General features: G+C 34.8%; 1 protein-coding gene across 1 annotated transcript; it reads right to left on the reverse strand.

Moving 5' to 3' along the window:
* Positions 1 to 549: 549 nt before the first annotated feature.
* Positions 550 to 8,574, reverse strand: LOC103937594 (receptor-like serine/threonine-protein kinase SD1-8). The gene is made up of 7 exons (XM_009347544.3): positions 6,983 to 8,574; positions 2,420 to 2,560; positions 1,985 to 2,178; positions 1,665 to 1,872; positions 1,323 to 1,560; positions 1,087 to 1,237; positions 550 to 1,003 (listed from the first exon to the last, which is right to left on the reverse strand). Exons 1-7 carry the CDS (start codon positions 8,280 to 8,282, stop codon positions 686 to 688), a joined length of 2,550 nt encoding a protein of 849 aa, XP_009345819.2. The 5' UTR covers positions 8,283 to 8,574; the 3' UTR covers positions 550 to 685.
* Between the last annotated feature and the right edge of the window lie 2,252 nt (positions 8,575 to 10,826).

Raw genomic sequence — 10,826 nt, forward strand, 5'->3', positions numbered from 1 at the left:
GGCGTACGCAATTTGGTCGTGAGGGCGGTGCCAAGCGTTATACGCAATTTGCAAGTTGAGGCGGTACAAGGCTATGCCATTTGCAAGTCGCAAGCTGGTGAATTAGAAGGTTATTCGTGTTGTATCTAGTTTTCTTTTGAAATTTTAACGCAGCGTCTTGTTATAGTTTTTTCTCTTTCTCCTTAATTTTTTTCTATCATTTTTTTAATCTTTACTTTGTCAAATCTCCCTTTTCAGCATAATAGGATGATATATTTAAAAAAAAAAAAAAAAAAAAAACGTGTGAAATTCGATTTTATAGTCATTTGTCATATATTTACTAATAGTAATGTTTTGTCTTAAAATGGATCACCCACGTATACATGGCCCATGTCATGGGCTGTATAAACTGTGTAACCCATTGATCCTATCAACAACCTATAACTGTTAAGTGTGTACTTAGGTTCTTAGGTTTCTGTTGGTGCTATGGCTACTAAGTAGGTCTAGACTCCTTTTCCATTGCTATGGCTGCTAAGTTTTATGGCTAACATGTACCAACATGATGGTGGATTAAGATGAACAGAATGCTTGATTATATAGCGAAAGATTAAAGATACAAGAGAGAGATTCATAGAAGCAAAATTGTGTTCGTTGTAAAATATACAAATTCGACATGCTTTATGAGTTGATATGGTAATAAATTTTACTATCTACCATCTACCATCGTGACCGTTACTTGGTTTACGGTGCAGGATTGGTCCTGCTTGCCAGAGGATGAATCTGTTTCAACAGGATTTTTATTCCTTTCGAGGCAAAACCCAGGGTTTTTAGGCTGAGGCATTGTTGCAGTTTCACTACTCAACATCAAAACCACAGAGGCCATTGTAGGCCTATCTTCCGCACGCTCTTGGACGCACAAGAGTCCGACTTGCATGCACCTCAACACCACAGAGGGGGAGTATGAATCCCCAACTGATGGATCAAGTATTTCCAACCCCTTTCCTTCTGTCCATAGCTTCCAAGCCTGCAACAATTCCAAGCCATTTCTCTGTCAGTAGTGAATCTAGTTATTTTGTGGAAATTAATTATATGCGCCCTTTTACTTACATGTCCTAGGAGGTTGAGTTCGTTGTTCGCGTAATAAAATCCCCTGTTCTTTTTACCACTAATAATCTCCAATACCAGAACACCAAAACTAAAGACATCAGACTTGATAGAGAAGAGCCCGTCCATTGCGTACTCTGGAGACATATAGCCACTGCAGAACATCAATGAAGAGAAATTAGCATATGTGGTAAGAAAATATAGAAACCTTGTCACATATGCAGGGCATTGGTACTCACTATGTTCCCACCACTCTTTTGGTATTGGCTTCCGTCTGATCGTTACCAAATATTCTAGCCATTCCAAAGTCCGATATCTTTGGGGTCAATTCTCCATCAAGTAGAATGTTGCTTGCCTTGAGATCCCTATGGATGATCCTAAATCTTGAATCCTGGTGAAGATAAAGAAGTCCACGAGCAATCCCACAAATAATATCGAAGCGCTTTGGCCAATCCAGCATAGACCTTTTCGCATTACCTACAAGGAACATCATCAACTTCATAAATAATGTCAAAAATCAAAACTGGATATAGATTTAATTGTAGTTATTAAATGAACATGAAGTTGATGAAGGAACTAACTGAATAGAACAGAATCCAGGCTTTTGTTTTCCATGTATTCGTAAATCAGCATTTTTTCATCCATGTCGACACAGCAACCAAGTAACCGAACAAGGTTTCGGTGCTGAAGCCTTGCGATTAACTTTACTTCGTTCTTGAATTCTTCAGTTCCTTGTCCAGAGTTCTTTGAAAGCCTCTTGACAGCAACTAATTGACCTTCTACTGTACCCTGGAATCGGAATAGCGACAAATAACTAAATCTGTCTTATGTTCCTTCTCAAATTACTTTAATTTATGCATAATCTAGTAACACTGATTTCTAACAAAATGTGCTTAATTACCTTGTACACACAACCGAAACCACCTTGCCCCAGTTGATTTTCGTCTGCAAAGTTATTCGTAGCCACTGCTACTGCGTTAAAATCAAGCAATGGCAATTCTAGCTCATCGTTGCTCCTTTCACCCGAGTAGTGTTCCCTTTTACTTGAGATAACTACCTCATTTAGCAGAAAATCTTGGCTTCTTTCAAAAGAACCTGTTCAGGCAGAAAACAAAAACTTTGTAACTCAATCTCTAGTTACACACTCGTTGGCTGTATGGGGAGTGAATTGCTGCCACACCGGAAACAAATCTACAATACATGGTACATTGTCGATGTTTGACAAGAATTTTGTCGACCAATTGTCAATAGGATATCAAAATGGGATTGATTAAACATTGATAATGTACTAGGTACTGAAGATCGGTATCATCGCCAAATCGAAGTTACTTAGTACCTCTTTGTTCTATCCTTCCTTTTCGCGTAATACCAGATTTCCTCTTCCATACAAAAGAGATACCGAGTGCTGCTAGCAGAATGCTAGTACCAACTGTAATGCCTACAATAATGAGTACTCGTTTCATCTTCCCGTTGCCATCTGAAATGAACGTACAATAGTCAGTAATGTGATACTGTTATAAAATACATAGCTGTTTACTTTCCTAAGCATAACATTATCTGAACCTTTATATGCAAATGTCATTCTTTCTTCATTGCCACTCGTATATAGATTTAACCAGTAAACAATGCAAGAAAACAATTTATATGCCTATATGTGTTAAATTATTATTTATAACGAGTCTTTATACGTAAGAAGGAAGCGTTTTGGCATTCTTTATAGAATTTTAGGTGCATTGAGATAATAAAAAAGGTAGTACTGCAACAAATCTCTATGTTGAACAAGAAAGAGAAAACTAACGAAAAGTTCAAAAAAATTTCTCTTTTAATAAAAATCTCTTCTTAAAGGTATAATGAATAATATTAGGAAAATATATAAATGTGGTTTTTTGTTAAAAGTAAAAAGTACCGAGAGAATTTTGTTAAACCTCCCTAAAAGAAACCCAAAACCCTGATAGTCTGGTAGACTGGAACCATAGATAGGATATCGGAGGCAGATTTTCTGCCCTCCCATTTCCTATGCCCTCCTGTTTGTGTGATCACGGTTAAGCCACGTTAACATTTTATATTACTATTCATTTTTGTCTTATTATCTCTATAAAAAAATAATATAAAATGTTGACTTAGCTTAACCATGACCACACAAAACAAGAAGACACGGAAAATGAAAGGACAGAGAATCTGCCTCCTGCAATATCAGCATAAACAATTGTGATTAGAAATTTAATAAAAGTATAATGAGGAGGGGACCAAGTAGATGCGGATGCATACCAAACCCACCGGTAAACGGGGCCCACTTATTTTCTTTCTTTATTTAGTTTTTGGTAATTAGCCCACATTTATTTTATTTTTCTAGGTTCTGCACTTACTTTTCATTAGTTTAGCAGAGAACCACCTTCAATTATTTGCTGTGTGAACAATTAAAAGCACATGTCTATTTTCTGTTTTAGTCATAGGTGAACAGCTAAAAGCATTCATGAAATGGAAAGACTGCTACACTTTTGACATGAATAAAGGATAATGTTACACATCTATTTTTACTTTTTATATATATATATATATTTTTTTTTGTTGAATCAAATAAATTAAAAAATGTCAATAACAAAATATTAATAAGAATATATAAAAAGTAAAATGAGTGTGAAATAATTTGGTCCTCTAATATGAATATAGCACTCACAAATTACACTTTGCATCATACATGTTAATATTTGTTACGAAGACCTTGTTTGATCTCTAATTGTAATGAATAATTAACTTTCTAAATTCAAGATATATTGAAAGTAGAGGATAATAATTTTTCGTGCTAAGGAGATTAGAAAAAGATTATACATTGAACTTCTCATTTTTAATCCTAACATTTTAGGAAAATTAGAATGAATAAGTTTTTTTCATGCGTAATTAATCTCTGACCTCCAAAATGCAATTTTTATCATTTCTTCTTTTAAAATATATTGAAAATAGTAATATATTCGTTGCAATCCAACTAAAGGGATGCAAAGATAACACAAGTCAGTTGATGAATTATTTACACAATTCATTTAAAAAATATTAAATCACTACCTGGTTAGTCCAATTATCAAAAAAGGGTAGTGAAACCTCATTTAATCTCTCACGCATCTTAAAAATTTATTGAAAAATTGAAAGGTTTAGAGTTTAAGGTTTAGGGTTTGTGGGAGATAAAATAAAGTGTGTAAAAGTCGCCACCTATATATAGAATTATATAAATACCAATTAAAGAGAGTGTGAGTTAAAATTACTGGTCCTTTACCTCAAGTACATAAGAGTCATTACAAAATATTAAGATCAGTCGTACACCTTCACATGAATTAGTCTTGACAAGTCATGCTAAGTGACACACAAATTAAGAACACTCAAAACAAAACTCATGCATGCATGCACAATTAATCCTACTTAGGGGTGGTTCGGTATGGGATACCGAACCGAAAGTAGTATCCCGAATCCCAAACCGAAATCTTTTGGGACGGGAATTTGAAGACCAATCCCAAACCTAAATTTCGGGAATCCCAAATTTCGGGAATCCCGAAATATTTTCGGGATTTCGGGACAAATCGGGAATCCCAAATTAAAATATGAAATTATGAATTATTCTTTAAATATATAATTTAAGAACACATTCATGAACTAGGAATGTCATTTCATTCACACTACCATTTAATCAAATATTGGCATGCTTGATTGTTTTTATCAGAGTCAAAATTCAAATTAATTAAACCCTTTTGACAATCTGTTAAGAGACAAAAGAATCAAACCTTCTGAAATCATTAGCCATAACAGCAGCAATAATAAAATCCAAATGAATATCAAACAGAACATGAAAAATATGCAAGGTGTAAAACATTCCAGGTTGCAGAGCATGAATTAGAAACTACTAGCATCAATTATAAAAGAATAATATATAATATATATGTATAAATTAATAATATATAATTTCGGTTTGGTATGGGATTCCCGAAATATTGAGAAGCCAATCCCAAATCCCATACCAAAATTTCGGGATCGGTTCGGGATAGCATCCCGAAAATTTCGGGAATTTCGGTTTGAGAAATTTTTGGTTTGGGATCGGAATTTTTTCGGTTCGGTTTGGAATTTTCGGGAATTTTTTCCACCCCTAATCCTACTACTTCGTCAACAAGTTAACCTATGAAGAAGACAATAAGGTCTAATCCTATCTTGATGGACGGACCAAATATGAACATGACTAATAATGTGTTTTCTTTCTAATAATTTAAACTTATTTGCACTTTACTACTTTTAAAATATGAACAAGGTTTCCTTCCATTCACAACGACAACTAAAGGGACTTTCGTGTCCTTTTGTTTTTGGAGATATTTCCACAAGGTGCCTACAATATTATATTATCCCGCCTAAAATATTCGGACCGTTTGCCATGGTATTGGAATTTTAAAGCAAATATTGAAAAGGACGGCTAATTGTAGCTCAAGAAAATCTTACCATGTCAACAATGACGGCAACTACCCTCTCAATTTGAACAAGCTGCCGAAAGCACCCGTTCCATTAACATTTTTCTTGTCAAGGGTGGGCTAGTTCCACCAAATTAAAATGAAATATAATCCCTAGCAGAGAGTGTCAAATCTAAATCCTAAAAATCAAATGAGACCAATCAGTCTCTATTTAAATTATTACTTAATATTATAGTTTACTGATATTTTTAAATTATAAGTGAGCATTCTAGAATTTGATTCTTGTAAATGACAAGTCGATACTAAAATATTATATCAAATTTATTGTGTAACTTAAACCTAATCAACTACTTTCAGTGTAAATAGCACCCCTTTTTTTAACAAACTAATTATTTACACTAAAAAAGTGAGAGAGTGAGTTAAACATCACAATAAACCAGTAATAATATTGTTCAAATTTTAACGAATAAAATCATTTTATTAAAAAAAAAAAAAAAAAAAAACAAAACCCCATCATATATAGTTGTAAATTTCTACCATCTGTCACGGGAAACATCTAGAAAAAAACGTTTTATGTGAAAGCGTAATTTCAAAGCAAAGTTCGCCTTAAATCAATGAGAGTCCAACAAAACGTGATGCATACATTCATGAATTGACATGTGGATTGACCCCTCATGCCTATGACGCACATTACCCTCTATTTCCATTCCCTCTATTTTCTTTCGCATGCTATATTTGAAAAAAGGCATGGTAGAATATAGGTTTAAGACGATAACATGTTAATGGTTAGATTCCTTATAATAATGTAAGTTTTATTACGTCACACTCCATTGTCATTGTAACTAACGAATATGAAAACTCTCAATTCTAATCCGAAGCTCATAAATTTAATAGAATATACGCAATCGTACTTTGGCTCACCCAACCATGGTCATATCAAGCTGAAACATGTCTCCTTAATCTTAAAGACGCCAAGTTTTGTGTTCTTATACAATTCAAAAACACTTTTCAATATTTCAAAACAGATTTATGGACAATAAACTATACTTTTAAAATTGGATTAATGATATTAGTACTAATAATAAAAATAATTAGGACTATATTAGGAAGACCAAATTTTGTGTACTATATAACATGAAATTTAATGATTAGGTTATTATTTTTTAATAATAAACGATATTATCTATACTATAGGAATGAGAGAGTGCACTAGGCCTCACACTGAGGCAGCCATAATAATATAGTTTATATTCGACTTTGGCCAGAGTCATACCTAAGACCTTTCACTTACAAATTTGTAAAAAGAATATCATTAAATCATAATATTAAGTGACAATTAAATTATAATTTAAATATTAATTAACGTGCCTATTTTTTTATTTATGACAGATTATGTAGTTTACAAATTTAGTCGTATCATGAAAAAAACAAAAGAGTAATGCAAAAGAAAATGTTACCTAGTTCAGAAGCTGCCAATCTGACATAGAGATGTTGTCCATCTTCTGCATATCGCCTCAGGTCCATGAGCTCCCCATTCCAAATCACACAACCAGTCCCTCCGTTCTCAATCCTCGCATTCCCATAAGCCGTACAAGAACAATTTTCCGAACACTTTTTCCTACACGCTTCAAGATCCATGCCCATGTCCACAAACGCGCCGCCGCTCTCCGGCAGTTTCATGTTCCCCAAATCCAAAAACTTATCCTTCGAACACTCCAGCTCTGTCTTCCTCACGCAACCGTCGGACCCGTCTCTCAGATTCCACGCCTGCAAATTCTTGGGCTGAAAACCCTTCAAACACTCGCACACCGGCGAAGCGTTTGAGTCACAGACGCCGTAGGGGCCGCACTCTCTGTAACTGTCGCACTGGTCTTTCGGGGCGTACCAGAATTGGTTCCAAATCTTTCTGGATTCAATCCACATATACCGTTGGAGATAGCCATCTTGGCTCACGATCAGTCGTGAATACAACGGTTTCGAATCGTCCTTTATTGAAAAAGTGTAGTACACCTCTTGTGAATTGTAAACGAAACTGAACTGAAGACCATTTGAAACTGTCATCTCAGGCACACCGCTAAACCTCTCCCCATTCCAGGGTCCGCTGCGATACATTATGACCTGTTTGTTTCTCAGGAAAATCTCCGGGAAACCGTGGTAATCCAGCTTGAAAGAATAGTCACCTACAGACGGTTCTTCTGTGCTTTTCCATGAAGTTATGTATCTGTCCAAATTTGAGCTCAAGTTCCATCCCAGCTTCATATCCGGCAGCAGAGTGTCTGTTGGGTGGTCAAAGCTCTGCCAAAGGAACTCGTCTTTCGGGTTGTTTCGGTTTGAATCTTCTTCTCTGAGGACTAGATTTCCCGAATCTAAAAGCTGCACAATTGGGTTCACAGCTTGAGTTTCATTGGAAGACCATGTGACGTTTCCACTTCCTTCATCAACAAGAACAAGATTTCCACGGTCGCCAACTTTGATTGTTGCTGATGACGAATTCGAAAGAGGGCTGTCTCTGTTTGCTACCCAAACAACTGTTTGGGGTTGGATATTCTTGTACCATATTCCCAAGTACCAACCGGAAGACCCCGGCTGGAACAACCCCAACTCAAATACGTTGCCGGAGGAGACGAGGGTTTGGCCGTTTCGGAGGGATTGAACTGAAGACAAGGAGTCGCTGGAGGTGGCGATTGGGAGGAAAGGGAGTACAACGAGGCAGAGAAGGGTGGAGAAATATTGGTGGAGTTTTGTTGGAGCTCTCATTTTTTTTTTTTTTTTTTCTTCTTCTATGAGGAGGATTTTCTTGGTGAAAGCATTTGAAGCATTGGGTTTGTTGGTGATGTTTTTGGGATATTAGTTAGCCATTGATAGGTGAAGGAGAAATTAAAAGACCGGTTGGCTCCTGTTGACTCTCGGTTTTATTTTACTTTTGGCAAGACTGTACAGTGCACGTTCTATTGGTTTTCTTGACTAGGGAGGCTGTCGGCAATCTTTGGATTATTTCGTATAATTTGATTTAACTTTCCCAAATTTGCATGCTTTGATTGCCTCAATCAAATCTTCCCCAATTTTACCTACATCTAGCTTATTTACCTGTAAGGGAATTTACTGTAGAGAAAATTTGATACGTAATTTTTGTGAGCCTTTATTAGGTATAATACAATTTTTCTTGATTGTTTGAGTTAGGTTTGATGACTCAGACATAACACACATCAGCCTATTTTTATTCTCCAGCCAAATTTATCTTCAAATTGACTAATTAGGTAATTAATATATTAATTTCTTTTTATAGGATTATCTTATGCTTAATGATGGGATTAACTATAGGAATTTAAATCTCTTCCATCTTCTTTCTTGTTCCAAAACGTTTCTCATTTCTTTCTTCTGTCTCATGATGTCGCCTTCTCCCTCACCATATGTGAAATTGTGACGACCCATCCTAATTTATGGTATATATTTTATCCCAAAGTTTGTAAAATGACAATTATGCCCTTGAGGTTTAGTGACGTGAATGTACGTTTATAGTTTTAAATTATTTTTCTAGCTGACGTGACGGCTTGCATGCCTAAATTTAGGTTGGGGAGTGTCAGAAATCCCTTTCCCCTATTTCATTATATGGCTTATTGATACCTCATATATTGTTGAATAATCTTCACATACTTAATACAAATCACATTTGCTTTTAAATTAAAAGAATAATCTCCACATACTTAATACAAATCACATTTGCTTTTAAATTAAAAAAAAAATTATCTTACTACACCCCACTCTTTCTCTATTATACCCTCACACCCTACATTTTCAAGTTACACATTACATTTTCTACATGAACCCCATATTTTCTATACACCCCACATTTTTCAAATATGATATAAGATTGATTTTTAATGTTTAGATTCATTTGAACGTTTTTCAATAACACTAAAAATAATAATAATGATTTCAAAGCTACCCTGCTATTCCCATTTTTTATACATTTGTTGTTTCATTTTCCTTCTTCTTTGTCAATGTGAGTGAAAAATTGTACAAGATCATGGTTTGAAAAAAAAATGTTTAGATTCATTTGAATGTTTTTCAATAACACTAAAAATAATAATAATAATGATTTCAAAGCTACCTGCTATTCCCATTTTTTATACATTTGTTGTTTTATTTTCCTTCTTCTTTGTCAATGTGAGTGAAAAATTGTACAAGATCATTTCCATTTGCCACTAACAAAATGTTTGTAGACATGCCCATATGCTATTCCCTATTATGAACCTAATGCATTAGGCTGCAAAAAAGAATGCAAGAGTTTCCATCAAATTCACATATGCACATTGAGGAATGAATCTCGTTCAAATCACTAAAACAATGAAAAATACAATGTCTTACCTCATGTGGAACTTCTAAAACATCGATTTCATGTTCCATTCGTCAAAAGTAATTTTTCTCAATCAACGTGTTTGTAGTTTCACTGGTTAGGGTTTTATTCAATAGTGGATAGTGGGAGGTGTTAGTTGAAGAAGATAAATAATACGTTAAAAGTGATTTGGGGTGCATTTAAATATTTTTTTTATTTTTTAAAATCTAATAAGGTCAAAATTGTCATTGCATAGTAGGTACATAAGTCGTTTAATATTAAATTTTAGTGTGGTGTGGGGTGCATTCAATATTATGTGGGTGCTAATATAAAAAGCCTATTCAAAATTGTATTTTGTATGTGAATTGTTATTGGCACTCCAAACTTTCTATATTTGAAAAAAAAAATTACACTTGTGAGGAGTGTAGAATGAGATTTTTGGAGTGCCAATAACATTTCCCTTTTTTATTTTTAGGAATTAAAATTTTATTTTCATATATTTTAGAATTGTAGTATTCGTTTTTTGGTAACTAATCACCAAAAAATATGTAGACCCTTCGAGGCCAATCTTAATATTTTGAGATAAAACTTGTTCCTACAAACACGTGGGCGAAAGTTGTTTGCAAATCGAATTTATAACGAAGGAAAATTAAGCAATCAAAGGCAGGGGCATTTTTGTCATTTGGACTTCTATGAATAGGATGCTCCAACTTTGTTGCAGCCAGCCTTTCCAATTTGGAAACCCAGTTTACAGGTCGACTTGATGACCCGATTCCCTTACAACCTGCAGACTTGCAAGTTTGCGAATGCTTTTTACGGCAAACTTCGATGGTGAGGCTCATCAGCATCACTACCATCGGACTGCTCTCACCATCACGAGCATAACTTACCCAAGCTTAGCCTCGTTTGGTCCTGTTTTCGGGCGATTTGAAATTTGATGGATCAGAGCTCTCCCATGGCGAACT

This window comes from the organism of the source record quoted next, unplaced genomic scaffold (genome assembly GCF_019419815.1).
Source record: "Pyrus x bretschneideri cultivar Hongxiangsu unplaced genomic scaffold, Pyrus_bretschneideri_v1 Contig66, whole genome shotgun sequence".
NCBI classification, from domain to species: domain Eukaryota; kingdom Viridiplantae; phylum Streptophyta; class Magnoliopsida; order Rosales; family Rosaceae; genus Pyrus; species Pyrus x bretschneideri.